Raw genomic sequence first — 21,751 nt, 5'->3', positions numbered from 1 at the left:
TATTTTCCCTGGACATGCCTGTTTACTTAAGTATTACCGGTGGAAAAACTGCGATTTTTTAATTATTTTTACACAGACACAACAAGCAAAGTAAAACAAAAGTTTGTTAATAAGTAACATAAAAATATCAGAATAAACATTAACGTAGCAAACTAATTGCCATTACCATTACTATTACCATTGGCGATCAATGAATATCAATTAAGAAACAAAATAAACTCAAATATACAATTTTTTTAATAACCTTTCATCTATGGTGATACCGTGGATAGAGGTTAGGAATGAAGAAGTATTAGAAAGAATAGGAAAATAGAGGATTCTATGGAAATCAATAAGAAATAGGCGAGATGTGTTGGTAGGACACCTTCTCACGCATGAAGGTCTAGTCAGAGACATATTAGAGGTAGAAACAAGAGCTAAGAGTAGAGGTAGATTTAGGTTAGATTACTGTTCGCAAATAGTTAAGAAACCTAGTTTTAGGGAAATGCGAAGATTAGTTCAGGATAGGAAGGAGTAGAGGTGCGTGTCCAACCAGTTTTAGGACTGACGACCTTATGATGATGAACTTTTCACTGTTGAGAAAACAAGATAAGGCACGTGCTTTCCTACTATTAGCAAGTATTTTTATGAAACACATAGAAAATAACATTTTGGAGTCAGATATCACTGTTAAACTCAAGGTTAAGGTCTCAAAAATGAGTGAGTGAAACGCTCTGAAGTTTAAAATTTCACCATAAAATGTCAATATGAATATGTTATCGAACAAAATTTCAGAAAAATCCATCAGTTATTTTTATGTCTGGTGAACTGCCTTAATTTCATCAATTTTCCTTTTTTTTATGCAAATACCGACTCATTTTTCCACAGTTTTACCACCTTTGAACTCTAATAGCAAAGTAATAATAATAACGTATCAAACTCGACGTGACCTCTCTCACCTTTAGTTCTTTGGGACGCTCTGCTCTACTTTCCTATTTGTAGTTTAAAAAATTCCCTACGTTGACAATATCGGCAATATTAGTCGATATTACTTACATTCAACTCCTAGCATGATACGTTTGCTGACAGCCGGTGGAACATCGTTACTGGCTATACAAAGGTACGCTCCCATTTGCTGTCTCTGAGCTCTTTCCAAAATGAGTTGCATGCCGTGAATATTGTCCACTGAAACAAAACAAAACGTAACCAATACTTTTGACATACACAATTACTACATACTTCTTACATATATATGCCTACAGGAGGAAAGAAAAAACATTGTGTGTCCAAAACAATTAATTAAGAACAATTTGGTATAATATTGTTACATAGTATCCTTAAATTCATATTCAGATCATTGGTACAAAGTTGGTGCCCACATCTAGATTATTTATTTAAAACAGCAAGCTGATAGCTACTTACCTACTGTGTTAGTAGGTCAATTAGCAATCGTTTAAATAGCGAAATCAATAATTATAGTTAATGATAGTCGAGTCAAGTCAAGAAGTCGAGAGTCGCGAGCTGAATTCAAAATCACGAAGATGCAAGGTGGTGAGGCGGCCTACCGTGTGATAATTCCCTGCTATTTTTACGTTTCCCAAATTATCTAATAAGGTAGTCTAAGATTATTATAATACTATTGAATTATTATTNCGTCACTCTACAGTTTTTACAATTGCAATATATACTTAGAATTTTAGAAAAGTATAAAATATATTAGCTATACGTATTGAAAAGTAATACCTAGAAACTGACCCTTACCGCATAAATAGAATAGGGTCTCAACAGTGTGAATGATCTATTGACTAAATTGCCTATAATAAACGTTCTTTTGTAAAGGAAATGTTCTCAGACTATTATAGACGGCAAATAACAAAAATAGCTCGCATTACATTTAAAAAATGTGTTGGTAAGTTAATGTTTTCTGCCGCCGAATTTACTTTTTAAAAACGCTTTTTATTTTTAAGGTCGAAATTCGACTGGCTAAGAAAAACATGAGTTGCTGCCCCGTCGAATGAAAAACAATAATACACTATGTGCGTTTACTTGTCAATCAATCGAGGTGTTAACAGTTTGAAAATGGAACAACAACTGATTTAAAATAATTACAATTATTAACACTACGATTCTTATTCAATTCCTTAGTAAGCTAATTAATATCAGAACAATGCCATTCCCTGATAAGATTAATATTCTTACATGCGTTGCATGATGACGTTGCGTCTTATAATTGTTACAAAGTATCTTAGATATGATAACTGTAGTCCTCAAAGTCAATATCCATAAACAGGTCAATCATCATGATCAGTTGAATTTGATCAGTTTTACAAGGTGTAAGTGCGAACGTTACAGACAAGATTCAAATCATGCCTTGTGTTACCGCCCATAGAACAGTGAGAAGAGGCATACCCTACTGAATGAAATTAAAAAGTTAAAATCGAATCCCCTCGCGGCGATATCCCGCCTATGGTAGAGAAACCTAAATTAGTAACCATAAATACATACATAAATACAAATAAACATAACAGAACATAACAGAACATAACAGAACATAACGGAACATAACAGAATATAACACAACATAACAGAACATAACACAACATAACAGAACATAACGGAACATAACAGAACATAACAGAACATAACAAAACATAACAAAACATAACAAAACATCACAAAACATAACAGAACATAACAGAACATAACGGAACATAACAGAACATAACAGAACATAACAAAACATAACAGAACATAACAGAATATAACGGAACATAACAGAATATAACAGAACACAATATAATATATTACATAGCATATCATAATGATATGTGCCGATAAGTGTAAGATTTCTTGAAGAACTATTTTAATAAGCATATGATTGTGTATCTCGTTATAAAGAAGCTTGGGCCCTAATAAATAAATAAAATATGACACCTTTTACCAAAAATTTCTATTTTCTCTAGCTCATTATAGGTTTTTTTGGTAGTTTTCCCAGGAGTTTCTAATTTATCGCAAAATTGCGACCCAGAATTCCGAAAGTTCTCACAATCAATAGGACTATTACCTCACACAGGACGCAGAAGCTTTATGCAAATATGTTCGGCTCACTCAAAGTTGTAATTTTAGTTTCTAAAGGTATTTAAGCAAGTTTTGAAGTTAATTTTCCAGCAACTCTAGTAATGAATTAAATTGTAGGGTTCAGTACGTTTAGGTGAGATACTTGTGACTAAATTTTATAGCCCAAGTAACATACACAACGTTCTTAGAAATACTCAGAATCGGTTAGTTTAGTTTATTATCGTACAATCTTTTCAAATCTAATCATATACCTCTAAAAGAACCCCACAAGAAGCCCTTTAATTTTAACACAATAATATATGGCCATGTCCATCTTAAAGGTCCATTGTAAATATTCGTGAAATAATATTTAAAATCGGATGAGTAACTAGTTTAGGATATTATATGCGAGGTCTGTTCACAAAGTATCGCGAATTGTGTATTTACGTTGTTACGTATATTCGATATTCGATTTTTTATAGCGTTATGTTAGTACTCGTGTCTCACACTGTTCAATTCATTTTTGACGTGACAACGTCTTATAATTCGATGGAGCAGGCTGCACGCACGAAAAAACATAACTCATGCGGCGTTACCTCGCTCTGAGGCGTTCCATTTAAGGCTTGAAGTGCAAGCGAGAGCGCGAAACGAGCGACAAAGAGGCACAATCGGCCCCCGCGTTCGGCAGCGTTCGACATCTGTCTCTCTCCTACATTTCCATTCACCTCCTTCTCTATATCCATACACAATATCTATCAAACAAATAAAATTAAAATTTTCTTTTGAAAAAAATGAAACCATTCCATCAGTATTTTCTTATGACGTTGTCACGTTCAACTATCGTCAGTAAACCGACTTTACAGACAACCGATTTTTGACAGCTGCTTTGCTCGCACGTGTTTTGACTCGTCTTCAATTTTTGTCTATTGTAAAAGATGGATCAAAGAATCTTTATCAAATTTTGTATGAAAAAGAAAATTAAGTACGCGGACACATTCCCAATGTTGACTGTGACGTATGGTAGAGCTACCTTGGACTGAAGCACCGCTTATCGGTGATATAAAATGTTCTCAGAGGACCGAGATGTGAACGACGAAAAACGTTGAAGAAAATAGTATTGGCCAATAGTCGAACCATCGTTAGAGAAGCTGCTGAAGACCTAAACATATCGATTGCTTCCTGCCATTCGATTTTTACCAATGATTTGGAGATGAGACGGGTCGCCGCGAAATTTGTACCAATTTCGACTAAAAACAGCATCGCTTTAACATTGCTAAGACGACCCAAATTACTCCAAAGTTCAACCAAAGCTCAATCATCCCAGTGGAAGCTACCGTACGAGGCAGGACCGAAAAAAGCGCGCCGGGTTAGGTCGAATGCGAAGGTTTTGCTAACAGTTTTCTTCCATTGCAGGGACGTGTTGCTTCATGAGTTCTTGTCATAGGGTAGAATGGTCAATAAGGAATATTACCTGCAAGTTATGAGCAATTTGCGCGAAGCAATCTGCCAGAATCTCACGGATTTGTGGAAGAACAAAAATTGGCTTTGCAGCATGATAACGCCCCTGGTCACACATTGTTGCTTGGGCGCGAATTTTTGGCCAAAAACAACACTAATAATACCGCAGCTACCGTATTTACCAGGTCTGGCCTTGGATTGGAAAAATCGTTGGCACAAGTGTATAACATCTTGTCAAAATAGGTATTCATGGCTAAACAAATAATTTTTGAAAAAAAAAAAACAGAAATTCGCGATAGTTTTTGAATAGACCTCGTATAAGGTAAAATGTACGTTATACCTGATGCAGCCTGCGAAAGCACTACTTCCAAATTGGTGTGTATATAAATTCATCATTTATTGACAATTTTGCTTATGCTTATAATTGCTGTAGATGTGATGCAATCAGAACAAAATAATCAAAATAGCATAGAAATTGCTCCAAACATTGCTGATTCAAAATGGAAACGCATAGTTAGTACTTATTAGAACATCTTCAGAATTAACATTAACGTTACGCAAACAACTGCGAGGTAAAAAAGTTTTACTTTATAACAAGAGTTTTAGACTAAACAAGTTGCGATGATCAATGTATTTACAGTTTAGAATAAAAGACCAGCTACCTATAACGAGTTGAAAACACTGCTTTGGAATTAGTTTGTAGTTTTTACAATTTCTATTGCGTTGTGTCATTAAAAATATTTCGAGGAAGGACGTATTCCGCAAAACAGTCTTGCCAATTATTTTATATTTTCCTCAAAGAACAAAGAAGTACTACAAAGGAAGAAAGTTTGTGTTCTACAAATTCACTCAGCAAATTACACGTAACAGTAAGAAAAATACACAAAAAAATTGTTGCAGATAATCGTAAAAATTCACAAAATATAAATGAATAAATTGTCGGTTTTTTTAGAGAAGATGGGATCATATGAATAAAAAATAACGGATTATTCCAGTGCTATCACTGGATATCTCGATTTGATACGAAATCATTAAATTTTAGTTTTTCATTAGTCGAGTTCGAGCGACGAGAAATTTTGAAATGCAATCGTCGACTGTCTCCTGTTTCTATACAGGATGTTTCTGAAATAAGGGAAATGATAGGGTACTATAAAATAAGAAAATTAAGTACGTAAATGTTTGCAGGTCCAAAAATTCATCGTTTTGGAGAAAAACGTAACTAAAGGTACAGATAAACCTAGTTCCCGTCTTGGACAGAAATGCGACAACGCAACGCCGTATTAAATCAGGTGGTAACTAGCAGCATCGGTAATTTCATTCTTTTGTATTTCTTTCCTCATGTATTGTTTATTACTTGTTAGATTAGATTAAAAGTGATTTAAGATGTTTATGTTACAGCCAACTATATAGTTATTTGTTCTTTTAAAGTTGTATATTTTTGGTGTGTTAATGAATCGATGGTAGGTCAGTGTGTTCGTGTTAATGCAACAATCAAATTGTACTGTAATCGCAAGGTACGCCCTACATTTGCGGGTAGTGAGCATCAATGCCTAAACCATATCACCCCTAAAAAGATAAAACTCTTGATTTTCATATAAGACAACTCTCAAAGTAGTACCTGCACGCGAAATAGTATGCAACGTTGGCTTCTCTCATGTGTTAGTGTAACAAAGGTTAAAGGAACAGTTGCGTTATCCTTATCATTTAGAGCAAATACAAGCCTTATCGGAAACTGATTTTTATCTGTTAGTGGATTGGTATCGGTGGTTTCGACAGGAAAGCACTGCAGAGCCCAATTGTTTTAATATAATGTTGTTTACGGAATAATAATTTTTCACGAAATAATGATAGTGTTGGTGTGAATGCCGACAAGCGGTATTGTTTACGTTCTCCATCGTCGTAGCTTCTGAGCTCTTATCTCAACTATTGCATAGGTTAATATCTACGTTGGTAGTTCACGTCCAGGTCCGGCTTGGGATTGTAATTTGTGTTTTTTTAAAATTGTTTTTGTCTGTTAATCATGCTGCTGTATTCACCGTGCGATTCCCTATTGTCTGTTGACACCCTCCAAAGCATGATACTTATTTCAGAAACACCATATATATTAATTCACTCACTGTTACTGCTGTTGAAAATCGAAATGGATAGGTGTTAAAGGGAAGGACATACTTCTTTGGTTTGATTTAGTTTCATACGTTGTACTGTCACAATCATATTAATCACAAAATATAATGATCAATATTAATCAAATAGGTGAATAAGATAGCTACTGTTCATTTCAAGAAGTTAGAGATATGCCCCTTCCCTTTATTAGGATGCGCCGTAGCATAATTCCAAATTCAATCATATTTGTCTGCGGAGCTCATTTCTCCACCGATCATCGAGCGAGAACTAGACAAAAGTGTACAGTACCATTTGCAAAATTATTTAAATTGCCTCGTTAAAATTTAAGAATATGCTTTATTTAAAAGCATATTTGGCCAAAAATAATAACAAGTGAATTAACTTAACGTTCTACACACCTATCAAACTTTTGCTTTGTTTTCTATTGTTAATTTATATACATTTTTGTTTTAAGAAATTGCTAAACATTTTCGTCTAGTACTGTACAGTTCTAGCCGATCTCCTAAGACCGCTCATCGAGAGTTCTGCTCGTTCAAGTTTGTTCCAACTATTTATGTCTTGCTCACGCCTCGTGTGTATTCTTTCTATCTTCGCGCAGATTTCTTCAAGGTCACAATTCTAACAAATTAAAATAGACTGTACGTCTTTATCAAACATAAGCACGCGTCAGGGTTTCTTAGAAACTTCATCCAAACAACATACTTCTTATGAAAATAATTTTTGGTCAATCTTCGATCCGTTCTTTTGCTTTGTCTTTCATTTGGTCCTGCGAATATACAAGACCAACACCACCACCAACATTCCTTACATACGCACTAAGTTAAAAAACAGTGAGTGAGCGACTACCAGCTCTCTCTCTCTCTCTCTCTTTTCCAATTATTACGATCTATAAATTCGGTACATACGAAGGGCTCGGAGAATTACCTTTAATACCCTTCCCGTTGATTGAAATGGAGTTTAAGGAGGAACTGAATGCTCCCTATGTATGAATGTGTACGTCTGTGAGCAAAACTGGAGAGGTCGTCGGGCTTTTCATCGTGAACGAACCAAATGGCAACCGATTCTGTGAGCAAATGAATAAAATAAATTTGGCTTAACCGGCGGTTAAATCCAAAAAGGAAATGGCAGATTCTTCGGATAGAAATGGTCGTAAATATGCTTTTTCTGTGAATCGGGATTCGTCAAGAAATCCAATTCTACGGCTTCTTAATAAGATGCATGAATGCTGACAGAATACGAATATTTCTTCTGCGATCATCAATACCAATTCATTATTATTAGTGTAATGTCCACAACCGAGTAAAATGTCGAAGTCATTGAAATTGCAGATTTTCTTTCAAAAATAAACTTTAAAACTTCTCAGACAAGCTATTTCAGACGTATTTACAAAAGAATTTTAATTGATTCTTAAATTCATTACAATTGGGTGAACACGAAAGAAACTAGGTTGACTAATAATATAATTTATCACTGAAAACAAAAGACAATAACAACAACTGAATCAAACGATTAGAAAATAAAATTAGCAAATTGACTAGATGAGTAGACAAAAACACAAGTCGCGGCAAACTTCAAAGTAAAACTTAAAATGAAATTCTTGGTCGGTGATCTGTTAAACGTGGATTTTTTTTGATCTCATCGGCACGCTGTGTTCCCTGTACCGACAGAACACCAATAATAAATTAACCTACTTACTGGTATAATTCGAGGACGGGAATGACGGACTTTTAGATGTACGAGGGTGGATTGATAAGTTTCCGGCCTGACCAAGAAAAACAAGGTTTTTAAAAATTTTTTTTTTTTATTTCTCAACATAATCTCCTCCAAGGCTGATACATTTCTCATAGCGGTGTTCCAATCTATTAATGCCATCTCTATAGACTGATTCGTCAAGCTCCTCAAAATAACCATTTACAGCTTCGATTACTTCTTCATTGTCCGCAAATCTCTTACCGCCAAGCCATTTTTTGAGATTAGGGAACAGAAAATAGTCACTCGGGGCTAGGTCTGGAGAGTAAGGAGGGTGCGGCATCAATTCAAACTTTAGATCGTTGATTTTAGCCGTCGCAACGATTGACGTGTGCGCTGGTGCGTTATCGTGATGAAACAAGATTTTTTTCTTCGCCAGATGAGGTCGTTTAATTTTCACCTCGTGGCTCAAACGTTGCAATAAGTCTGCGTAGTATTGACCAGTGATAGTATTACCCTTTGCAAGGTAATCAATGTATATAATACCTCTTGCATCCCAAAAAACAGTAGCCATAACCTTGTTCGCCGAAAAAATTGTTTTTGCCTTCTTTGGAGTTGGTTCCCCTGGTCCAATCCACTGTTTAGACTGTTATTTGGTTTCAGGAGTGTAGTGGTGGACCCACGTTTCGTCAACGGTTACGAATCGACGCAAAAATTCGCTTGGATTACGCTTATACAATGACAAATTTGCGGTAGAAATGTTTTTTCGAATCAATTTTTGGTCGACTGTTAGCAAACGCGGCACCCATCTTGCACAGAGCTTTTCCATATGCAAATGTTGGTGCAAAATATGTTGCACACGTTCATATGACATCTTACAGGTCTCAGCTATCTCACGCACTTTCAATCTGCGGTCTCCCAGCACTATTTGATGAATTTTTTCGATCATATCTGGAGTTGTGACCTCAACGGGGCGTCCTGAGCGAGGCCCATCAGAGGTGCTCACACGACCCTTTTTAAACTCGGAAACCCACTGCTTAACGGTTGAATATGACGGGGAGGATGTCCCCAGTGTTGAGTCCATCTCTTTTTTAATTTCCTTCGGCGTTAACCCCTTCAAATAAAAGTATTTGATGACAGCACGATTTTCCTGCTTTTCCATTTTTACGAAAACCACAGAGGCGTCTTGTTCAGCGTGCTGTCAAACCTACACTAGCAAGGAGATCGGGCTGAAACTATAGCTACAAGCTATCCAAGGATGGTACTATAGAATGTCACCTCAAGGTAGGCCTAGTGGCGTCATCTCTTGGTTAGGCCGGAAACTTATCAATCCACCCTCGTACCTACACGTAATAACTATCAGCAGAAACGTAATTTCTAACGACTGTGATTTTAAAGAGTTATTAGAGGCACAGTTTTAAAGCTAAGACAACTATTGATGGACGAATTATCAATTGAAATGACTTTAACTAAACAATAAATAAGAAACAAAATTACCAGATCTAGATCGCGACTTCGATCTTATTAGATCTCATCAGCGCGCAATAAATTACTGAAGATGCTTTTAGTGAGCGTGTTTATGTAATCTCTAAATAGAGGCAGTGTACTGCCATCTGCTTCGTATATATCGAAGTACATACCTATGCATGAACCTTCTTATTATTTGGTTACGTGTTTATCGCATCGATATGTAGGCTGCGTGGTCAGTTAGACAAATTTAAATAAACAAATAAGTTCATGGTCGCCAATATTCTGTCAAAACTGCCAGATCTTGTTGGATCTCATCAGCGCAACGCAGACATCTTTAACGGGGCACAGACCAATTCTACCTGCTGCCTTGATACAGTTACCAAAATCGAACAAACAAGTTTATGGTCGACAGTTGAACATATTAAATTCCACTAAATGTAGTATTGTACTACAGATGACGTTTACCGTGCCGTTTGTAGGATTGCAAGTTTAAATACTTTAGTGTCTAGCGCTTGAAATACTTCAGTACCAGCAAATACCCATCAGATGGCGACACACTGCGCCTATTACCGTATTAAATAAGAAACAATTAAAAAAGACTAAAAAATTGTTGATGCGCTAAAAAGAAACAAAAGAAGACAGTAATGTAAAGCGTCTGAAAGAATCAGGAAATACTATCAAAAGGTACCCAAAATACAAAGAGACGGCAGGCAGTTTTTAATAATTAAACCTTCATACATTAATTAGCACACTATTGTATAACGATTATTCCAAAGGATTAAGCAGACACGATTGAAATGTAGGTATATAAATATCGAAGCACAACTATGAATTTATAATTTCACATTATCGGATAATTTAGCTGCATTTGAACATAATTATCCCATAATTTTATCTAATTTAAATGGTGGCAATGATGAAAATACGAGCTACTATTAATCATTAAAGGATTATTATTATCAGTTTGCCAAGCACTCTTTTTATGGGGCTCTATCTATTTGAATACAATATCAATAAATAATGACCTAATACACAAAATTAATATTATAACATTTGTTATTAGTCAATGACACTAAATCGTCATAAGGTCGTTAATCCTAAGACTGGTTGGACACGCACTTCCACTCTTTCCTCTCAATTTTCTCATTTCCCTAGAACTAGAACAACCCACATCACCACCTTGACCACGTTATAAATTTAAAAATAGAATAAATATGTTATAGAAACTTGTTAAAAAGTCAAACTTAAGATCATTCCAGTGTATCCATTGAACAAAACTGTGGACAATTACAATAACTAGATTAACTGATTAAGAAATAGAAACTCTAGGACGAAGTGTGCCAATGACGTCTCTTAGATGATTAAATTGAGACTTTTCAAGCCAACTACTCTCTTGTTGTTTGGTGGTTTTAGCAAGAATGAACAAAGGGAACTAGTCCATCAAACCGCCCTCAATCGTCTTAGACAAGCTTCGAGAGTTTTTCTCATTTACTGTCATCCTTAATTTTTTCGGAGATAACAAATTATTTATCGTTAAGGAGAACAATAAAATATAGTTATATAAATGGAACTACAACAAACAAAATTGCGGAAGGTGATTTCGCAAGAGGACAGTAGAGATTCATTTTTTGTTAAAATTTCCGATGATATACCAGTATTGACGTGTAGTTTCAAATAAAATGAAAGTGGTATTGACACAAGAGACCGTCGTAAAATTTAATACAGATAAAATAGAAAGTTTGCTTATATAAGAGACGTAAAACCAGTGTTACAGTTAAACAGGAGATGGAAAACTGGAATTAGTCGTTGCCTTTCGATATTTAGGGAGTCGGATAACTCAGGATGGAAAAATCACTAAAACAAACAATAGCGCAAAGTTGGGTCCCTCTTAGCAAAAAGAAATCACTTCGTGCATCCTCATCGTCTACGGTCGTCAGTCCTAAAACTGGTTAGATACGCACCTCCACTCTTTCCTATCCTGAGCTAATCTTCGCATTTCCCAAAAATTGGAACAACCCACATCCTTAACTATTTGCGAACAGTAATCTAAGCTATATCTACCTCTATTCCTCTTTACTCCTGTTTCTGCCTCTACTATGTCTCTGACTAGACCTTCATGTCTGAGAAGGTGTCCTACTAACCTATCTCGCCTATTTCTTATTGACTTCCATAGAGTCCTCTGTTCTCCTATTATGTCTAATACTTCTTCATTTCTAACCTTCTCTATCCACGGTATCCTTCAGTCGTTGTTACACAACATTTCATCATTTCATTTCATGAGATCAATCAATTGGAAAATTCGAAAAACGATTATTAAAGAGCACGGTCATGGGCATAGCGGGATATTTTTCCTGCGGGGGGGACGATTTTTAATAGCTGTACGTTTATATAGGATTAATGTGGTTTGGTTTTTATGTTTTTAAACTTTGTGACGACATTGTGACTCGTCAGAGCCTTTCTCAGGGGGGGGGGGGCAATGAACTTGCAGTGCTCATGAGCTGTGTGATAAAACCTCTGCAGCTACCAGAGAAAAGCAAGTGAGGAAGTGCCGGCAGGAGTTACAAGTACAATTAGATTTATTAAATGTATGTTTGAAAAGGCATATGTACAAATACAAATACTTGTTGTAAAAAGTATTTAAATACTAATTTATTGCTTTTGAATATTTGAAGCAAATACTGCTGTTTATAACATAGAGTCATTGTTTTCTTTAAAGTGACTCAGTGCCCTACGGCGGAATCTCGCCATGAATGAATTGAAATGTAGGTGCACCACGAATGACGGTATCATATGTCCAAATTACAAACCGTCTCTATATTTTAACTAAATTCCTTTAATTGAAATATTACATACAAATACTAAATACTTTTAAGTTATTTAAATATAAATAATATAAAATACCGTTAAAGGTGTATGTTTGAAGCGCGACGCTGTACGGATGCGAAACATGGACAGTGGGCGAGCCGGAAATGAAAAGGTTAAAAGCTTTCGAAATGTGGTGTTACAGGCAAATGATAAGGATACCGTGTACAAAGAAGGTTGGAAATGAAAAGGTATTAGAAAGAATAGGAGAACAGAGGACTCTATGGAAGTCAATAAAAAATAGGCGAGATAGGTTAATAGAACACCTTCTCAAACATCTAGTCAGAGATACATTAGAGGCAGAAACGGGATAAGGAGGGGTAGAGGTAGACCTAGATTAGATTATATTATTTATTGATCGCAAATAAAAATTAATGATGTGGGATGTTCTAGTTTTAGGGAATTGCGAAGATTGGCTCAGGATAGGAAAGAGTGGAGGTGCGTGTCCAACCAGTCTTAGGACTGACGACCTTATGATGATGACCGTACCCTTTTGATACATTTACTTAGCGAAATACGCCAAATAGATATAGTATTTTTTATTATAAGTTGCATTAAGTAATTCATTTACGTATTTAATTTTATTAATTTTCGTTATGATATTATGCTATAAAGATTATTTTGCTTTACAATTAACCTCATCAATTGACAGTTTAAAGCAATCACATACTACATGGAAGCATGGATGAAAACGTTTTATGGGAATGAGCACATGATACGAACGAAAAGAAAATTGCCATGTTTTATTTTTTCAATTGATTTCATTCGATCTTTTGTGTGCACGATTCGCTGGTTTCATTTCATGTCGATTTTATGAAAAAGCCTTTTAATTCCATCAATACTTGATCGACACTTGGCAGTAATGGTTATTTTATTGGCAGCACAGAACTACAAAAAGCAGTATTAACATCGCTCATGGAGAGGATTGTAAATGAACGATATTTCAAACGGATTTATCGTATGTATAAATATAGAGGTACAAGTGAAGAAGTGAATAATAATGGGGTAATTTTTGTAATGAAAGGTTTAGTTTAAAACGTTTGCATCGCTAGTTAAATATTACTGGAGGATCTCGGTTTCTATAAAGTAATTCATTTTCTCTTCAAGGCGGAAGTAAAACATCAGGCAACGGATTTGATTGCTAGTAGCAGTAGTGGTTCGTGCCTGATTAATTCCAATCTAAAGAGAGAGAGGGAAAGAGAGAGAAAGAGTGAGAGTGGTGAACAAAGAAATCAATGTAAACAGAGATTCTTTCAGAACAACAATCCCTAACAGCAAAACTGATTGCACTGAAAAAAGTACTATAAAAGAAACAAAAACACTTCAAATAAGCAAAGAGGGTGGAATGGAAAGAGATATAATCAAAGACTAGAACTTGATCAGGAAAACTGTTACACAATTTAAGAAAATTGGTTGGGCTTTCTTTATCTTTTGGTTGTTGCGCTTGACTAATCTAATATAATCTGGTAATAATTAAAGTTAAAATTTTCAATCTTGGTAAAGGTCTAGATGATGGTCCCCACCCCCGAAGGGGATGGGGGTAGGGGGGGTTGAAAGATGAGGTCTCCCCACCACTTTACCATAAAAAGTTCGTGGCAGTCTCACCCCCATAAAAAGTTATGGGGGTTCAAAGTTAATAAATATGCCAATTTTTATACATATCTAGGCATGTAAATATTTATATAGTCATTCTTAAACAATATTCAAAGGTAAAACTAATGAAAAATACATAAAAATATTGAGAAAGTTATATAAAACATTATTTAAATATCATTATCAATAGGGTAGGTTAGGTTAGGTTAGGTTAAGTTATCGAGTTTTGTTCAAGTGACCAACCTCTTTCCATCCCCTACCTCCACCCGCTTGAAAATAATTTTTTTATTGAATTTTATTTGAATTATGGTGTATGAAAATTGTCAAAATAATCAACTTTCAACCCCCATAACTTTTTATGGGGGTGAGACCGTCGCAAATTTTTTATGGAGTTTTACTCAAGTGACCAGCCTCTTTCGATCCCCCCTACCCTCTTTCCACCCCCCTTACTCCCACCCAATCTGCCCCCTATAACTTTTTATGGGAGTGAGAACGGCACGAACTTTTTATGGTACAGTGGTTGGGGAGACCTCCTCTTTCGATCCCACCCACGCCCGCCGGGGTGGGGGATCTAGACATTTACCTAAATCTTAAAAGAATAATGTGAATAGGGATGAAAATTTTACAAAAGAAAACAAACGATTTCGGATATAGCATTAGCTACTGCTACGAATATTCAGTATAGGTAACCATTTATTTAAACACTATATACACTTATTTACTTAAATAGTTGCTTATTTATTTCACTACTTCTTATAATAATTATACGACCGCGTGTACTTCTCGTCTTCTCGTTATTTACATCACCTGTCTTTAATCGACTGTCCTCCGTCGAATGGTAAATGCTTATTTATACAGTCACAGAACATTCTCGATTATTTTCAGAAGGCTTCCCGGCAGTATCATCTTTCATAGCGCGATCTTGACTTGTCTCTGCAAATGATTTACGATCCGCAAATAGCGATATCAAAGATGCAGAGGTACTAGTTGTATCGATCGCAGCCGGAGGCGCTCGATCACAACAATACGGTGAAATGTACTTATAACGTCTATGGGATTCATAATGGAGTCTTTATGTCATACAAATAAGTTGATCGTCGTGATTTTTTCTGTCTCCAGTTATTTCTTTTTAAACTCCGGGACATTCTGTTCGTTTCAAGAAGTTTGAGATATGCCCCTTCCCTTGATTAGGATGCGCCGTAGCATAATTCCAAATTGAATCACATTTGTCCGCGAAGCTCATTTCTCTACCGATCATCGAGCGAGAACTAGATAAAAGTGTACAGTACCATTTGCAAAATTACTTATTAACTGCCTCGTTAAAATTTAAGAATATGCTTTATTTAAAAGCATATTTAGCCAATAATAACAAGTGAATTAACTTAACGTTCTACACACCTATAAAACTTTTGCTTTGTTTTCTATTGTCAATTTATATATAGATTTTTGTTTTAAGAAATTGCTAAACATTTTCGTCTAGTACTGTACGGTTCTAGCCGATCTCCTAAGACCGCTCATCGAGAGCTCTGCTCGTTCAAGCTTGTTCCAACTATTTCTGTCTTGCTCACGCCTAGTGTGTATTCTTTCTATCTTCGCGCAGATTTCTTCTATTCTAACAAATTGAAATAGACAGGCAGATGTTTGTCGCATTTTGCATTAATTCAAATAATCCGTATTACGAATTTCTCTTCCTTTTCCTTGTTTATTATCTGGTAGCGTATCATTTAATGATCTGTTTTTATCAGGGAACGTTAAGTAATCAGAGAAAAACAAAATAAGTGTAACGGTCTAATCATCTTACGTTCTTGCGACCATTTATCCCCCGAAGACCCAAGTTGCGAAGAGAAATAAACAAAGAATTAAGAGTTCTACCTTCATGACCTTATCGGGGCGTAAAAGTTAAAGTAATTTAATTAATTAAGCTAACCTTTATAAACCTTGTAAGAATTGCGTCTCAGCATGAGCTTAGCGCCATCCTCGCGGCGCCAAATGATTCGGGGCGGAGGATTACCGGCAGCTTTGCAACTGAGGGTGACATTCTCCCCTTCCTGCACTGTAATGTCACCGCTCGTCAGGCTGTCGTCTATATTCGGTGGAACTGGAAATAAAAGAACGTACATTGAATTTACCAAGTCCATTCATCTACATTTAATTACTTTCTGTCAACTATTATTTATCATAATTCATAATTTTTCAAAATATTTATTGTCTCCTTCTTGAATAAGACAAAAGCTTTAGGAGACAGGCCCTTTATCAAATAAAACTAGAGTTTTTTATAAGGTAAAAGTCATAATGTTATGATATCTATGTATCTATACGACGAGTGTAAAATATTTCGCTTTACTTTAAACCAGGATGTTTCTGAAATGAGTGTAGAACTAACTATATGTAACACAGAATCGCATGGTGAGTACAGCAGCGTGGTTAAGTTGTTTTTTAAGAAAACCATAACAATTAACAATCAGAGGCCGGTCCTGCGCGTGAATTGGCATCCACAAGGATATGGACTCAGCAGCTGCACCGATCATGAATATAAGCATCAACAACTACTACACTTATATGTATAGACGCCCATAAGGTAAAAATGAATTATAAGATTTGTTAGAAAATCGTTCATGATAAGCAACATTCATCCTCAAACACCCTATGAATTAAATGACCTCTACAGGACTTTTCTGTCAAAACCACCTACAGAAATCCAGTAGCGGATGAAAATCACTTTCCTGTAAAGCTTGCATCCGCAACAAATGATAAAAAACTCTTGGGTATTTCATTCCCACCAGCCAGTAATCCTGGTGGGCGGGCAGTCCCTCTGGACTACGTCGGAAGGTAGGGCGGAAGGCCCTCTTCAGCCTGCTTTCAGGAATCGTGGGAATGGGTGGGTGGTGGTTCGGGTGAGAAAGATGAGACGGACGAAATGAAGACAGAAGAGAGTGAAAGATTATCTGTGGAATATTACTGCCTCAGCATTTGCCTAGGTGATCCAAGGAAACCACAGAAAACTTGGACCAAAGCAGACGGACTCGGAATTGAACCGGCGTCCTCCCGAATGCTTAGCAATGGGCTAAACCTCTAGGCCATGCCACTCGGTAGCAAATGATAAGCAATGAGCAATTGTCCTTTAAATATTTGCGACACTGTCACATAAGAGGAGTCAATGTTCCATGCTATTTCTCATGTACCATTTGGGATTTGTCTTCTATGAAATCAAGGATTTCGTCTTCTACAGCAGCGATATGGTTCAGGCCCGCAAGTAAGTATCATGTGACATCACTGTACCAACAACTATTCTACAATACTGACCTACTCCCATGACTTGCATTGGATCGCAGAATAAGTTTGCTAAACTGCATCGTTGAAGCTAACTTCAAGGAGGTGTCGTAAATTGCACTTTTAATTTTTTGGAGGTTAGATCTCATTCTAATTCTTAGTGAAATTTATAAATATAAATATGACTAATTGTTATTTTTGGCTGTATGTAGTCAAAAGACATAATAAATAAGTAAATATTGTTACTGTTTTTTTTTGTATATCTTTATATTGAGAGGTCATACCGAAGACAATTATTTTGTTTTTTACTTCTTTGCTTAGCAGAGAGGCGCCAGTAAACGGATCCTTTGTTGGGTATTGATTACTATAAAAATACAGTTTAGTCATAACGAACAAATTTATTTCATCTAAAAATTATATTATTCGTTACTACAATTGACACATCGAACTAGAATAGAATCCATATTACTATCCTTGGTTACCTTCTGGTTTTACCTATATATATACGAAAAAGTTCCAGCAAATTTGACAGTTTACCTAGCTGACATAGAGAACTCTGAGCCCGCCCCCTCAACGCAATATAGGGAACTGCTCATGTGGCATCGTAGCGTGAACACTAGGGAAGCTTGGGGACGCTTTACTGCAAGAACTTTAGGAGACCATTGTGCGATCCTCATAGTGTAGTGTCACGGGAACTTTAAAATGCGGCAGAAGTAAGTAAAAAATATTAAATTTACATTATGGGCTCATTTTCATACGAAAATATAAAATTTAACAACCAACTCTTTTATTAATACTTTTCATGTTCATAGACAGCCATGAAACAAGCATCACTAACTTTATGATAAAATATACTAAAAGTAATGCCGTTATTATCTTTCTTTAAGTATTATAACTTTGAGCCATTTATTCCGAAAATTAACGGAGTGGTTTCATTTTTTACAGCGGCTTCTACACAAAAATGCAATATTTTCCCAGCTTGCCGGTATCGCAATGAATATAATTAAGAATGAAAGCCTCTCTGACAACTTTCGAATAATTTATTTCCAAGTTTAGCGGCCATGGAAGGAAAACAATGATTTATATAGCAAGAAATGTCCAATTAAGTGAAGGCAAAGGGAACAGGAATCTTTGAAATGAAATTCTGGCGAGTTTAAAATTCCAAACATAAATATCAATAATACTTTTCCTCTTCTTCTTTATGTATTTTTTTTTTTATTAAGTTCATGCTGTACAGTAACCTTAGAAACAGAAGACGAACACAGTTTTGTTATTGTTAGTACTTTCTTCAAATGTTCTCGCATGTAATAAAGCCTTTTAATGTAGGCTACGTACTTCATTTCATAGAGAAACTTTCCGAAACTAAGAGCCATATCAACATAAACACTGAATCTTCAGAAAATTAAACAAGTCTGTAAAAAATATCCTTGAATTTACCTATTTAATTTACTTTATTAAACGTAGTACTCGAGTTAATTGATGCATCTACTGTTAAGCTTTAATATTAAGAATTATTAACGACTTTATAGTAAACTAGCTTTTCCCCGCGGCTTCGCTCGTAGAAATTAATATTGTTTCTCCATAAAACCATTGAACTACCAATTCACCCTTACAACCTTTTAATTTTATGTAATGTCGCCATCTTAGATTTTAAATACAAACGTAGCAACAACGTTTCATCCTTAAGGGTTGATTTTTAAAAATTGCCAAAACACGTATTTGCTTAATTTTAACAATGAGCAATCTTCGAGTAAATCCGAGCACAAATGAAATATATCCCATGGAAACGTTGCAATCTCTTTTCATTTGATTAATAATATCAAACAGTATATATACCAAGTTTCTAGTAAATTCAACCACAAATAAAGTATGTTCCAAACAAAAATTGCAACACCTTTTTAACCCCCCTTTGGAGGTTGAATTTTTTAAAATGTCGAGATAGGTCTTTCAGAAATTGAATGAGAGACCATTAAGACTAAGTTTCAAGTAAATCTGACCACAAATAATCTAGTGTAGCGACCACGAGCGTGATTGTGTGCGATCGGGCACACGTGTGTGTGAGCGGCTTATCGATTCGCCGACTAGCCGCGGGCACCTTTCTTCATGTGTGCCGTATTTGTAAATGTGTGTGTCACACCTGCGTTTTGGGAAAGCTGTTAACAGTTCAAAGAAAAAATAAATTATACGGACGTTTTCCAGAAGGTTCCGGAAAGTAAACAAAAGGAAGAGACGATCGCCGAGAGATAAAGAAATAAAGTGACCATTGCAGAAGTGAATCGAGAAATAAATTGATTGTGATAGCAGTAAAATAAATAGGGCATACTTAACCATAGACGTTTAGCTGTCAGTTGCGCTTTGTTATTCCATGTCAGTTGCGTTTTGTTATACCATTTTTAACAAATGAACGACTAGACTGATAAATTTTTCGTTTTACTGTCAGTTGCGTTTTGTTATTTCATATCAATAGCGTTTTCTTATACCAAGTTTTTTTCTCCATGGGAACGGGTTAAAAAGTATTCTATATCCGTGTCTTGGTTTTAAGCTACCTCCCCACCAATTTTCAACCAAATCGGTTCAGCCGTTCTTGAGTTATAAATAGTGTAACTAAAACGACTTTCTTTTATATAAATAGATACGATTTATTAAGGGTGTAATTTACGAATGAACAGGGTGGTAAGCCATTTTTCTAGAAAAGTTTGTGGACAATTAAAGGAGAATAACTCAACAAGGTATTTTTTAAACGACACTCAAAGAAGAATTATGCCAATAATGTTTTCATTGTTTATTAATTATGATCTTGGCTTCAATATATTGTATTTAATGCTGGTCTTGGCATAATATTGATTTTATTATTTGGTCATCCTGAATCCTGAATTATTTTTTGTTGAAACCGAAACCTACCAGCGGTAACAGTATGCCGGCCGTCTTCTACCATTTGACATCTGGCACTTAGAGAAAACAACATTATTTTGGGATGAAATGAACCATCCTGTGGGATAAACTGGACTCACCCAATCCCTCGTTCAACTGCCGATACTCTCGCCTCGACATATCATTCATACTCATATTCGTTGTAGGTGAAACATGTGGACGTTCGAGAATTAGATTCAAAGAACATCATCGAACCTTAAGTGTAAAGATGTGGCAAAACCGTCAAGGTCAATTTACATGATGGACATGGAAATTAAAATATTGTTTCCCTACAGGCATACATAACTAAAACAATATTAACGTTAGGGTGCCTTTGAAAAGAGAAAAAGCAGGAAAGCGAGAATTTTCCCATTTATGGTTCATACATTATTCAAACGAATATATCAGACACCAGCACAGTTTCTGTCGCCTATTTCGTTTGCCTTTTTATTTTTGCCACTTTACCGCGATATTAGCCCTTGTTACACCTAATGGATCGGCAAGGGCGTGAAACGTAAGAAAGAACATGCTGAACCACTCGTGCCGCTACATGATGGTTATGCAAAAAGGTACCTGTACCCAATGATTTCAATCAAGCGTGAATGAAACACAGTTTCGCAATAATATCCTACTTTTTGTCTCCGAACGAATTCGTCGAATTTGCGATTTAATTTGAGTAGACAAAGTTCTTTGTACATCAGCAGCAAAGAAGTAGGAGCAGAGAGAACAGTTAAAATTGCGAGTTAGGTTTACATTTGATGGCCACCGCGTGGAACAAATGAGAAATAAAAGTCAACGATTTTACATGAAATTTGTCACGTAACACTAAATGCGCGGGCTCAAGTTGTTGTAGCTCTAAAATTTTTAAAATACATTACGTATGAATATGAACATATTCGTTGTGAATTTAAAAAGTTATTAATTTATATTTCCACTCTATTCTGCATTATCATCACAACACGTATTATCTTCGATCCTCAATTAGACATAAAAACTTTTTACTTCGCAATTATGTAACACGCTAATTTATATTTTCATTATTATACAGGCTGTTTCTGAAATAAGCAGCAAGCAAACAATTGTAAGAAAACCGAAGCCGGTCCTGGACGTGAGACGGAGACAAACAAAGAAATTGCGATAATAACTAAGCAGGTACATTGATGGAGAATGTAGATAAAGACGGTTGTGGAACAACTAATAAACTAAATATTAACAGATTAGAAAGAGGAGACTGTGGTAAATGTTAATTAAAAATTAAAAGGAATACTCACCCCCTAATTACCACAAATAATTTTATTTGAGCGGACACGTGTTTCGCCCACTTCATACGTGGGCAGTC

General features: G+C 35.7%; 1 protein-coding gene across 3 annotated transcripts in view; it reads right to left on the bottom strand.

Moving 5' to 3' along the window:
- The window catches only part of LOC108733905 (lachesin), a 230,939-nt gene that overhangs the window by 49,139 nt on the left and 160,049 nt on the right, over nucleotides 1-21,751 (bottom strand). For all 3 annotated transcript variants that reach the window (XM_018465256.1, XM_018465259.1, XM_018465258.1), the window contains 2 exons: nucleotides 16,160-16,330; nucleotides 1,036-1,164 (listed from right to left, as the gene is read on the bottom strand). In XM_018465256.1, coding sequence (XP_018320758.1) covers nucleotides 1,036-1,164; nucleotides 16,160-16,330 — 300 coding nt within the window. The remainder of the gene's footprint in view (nucleotides 1-1,035; nucleotides 1,165-16,159; nucleotides 16,331-21,751) is intronic.

The sequence above is a fragment of the Agrilus planipennis genome, unplaced genomic scaffold (genome assembly GCF_000699045.2).
Source record: "Agrilus planipennis isolate EAB-ADULT unplaced genomic scaffold, Apla_2.0 scaffold11, whole genome shotgun sequence".
Classification (NCBI taxonomy): domain Eukaryota; kingdom Metazoa; phylum Arthropoda; class Insecta; order Coleoptera; family Buprestidae; genus Agrilus; species Agrilus planipennis.
Note: the sequence above shows the minus strand (reverse complement) of the source record. Positions and strands in the feature narration are given on the sequence as shown.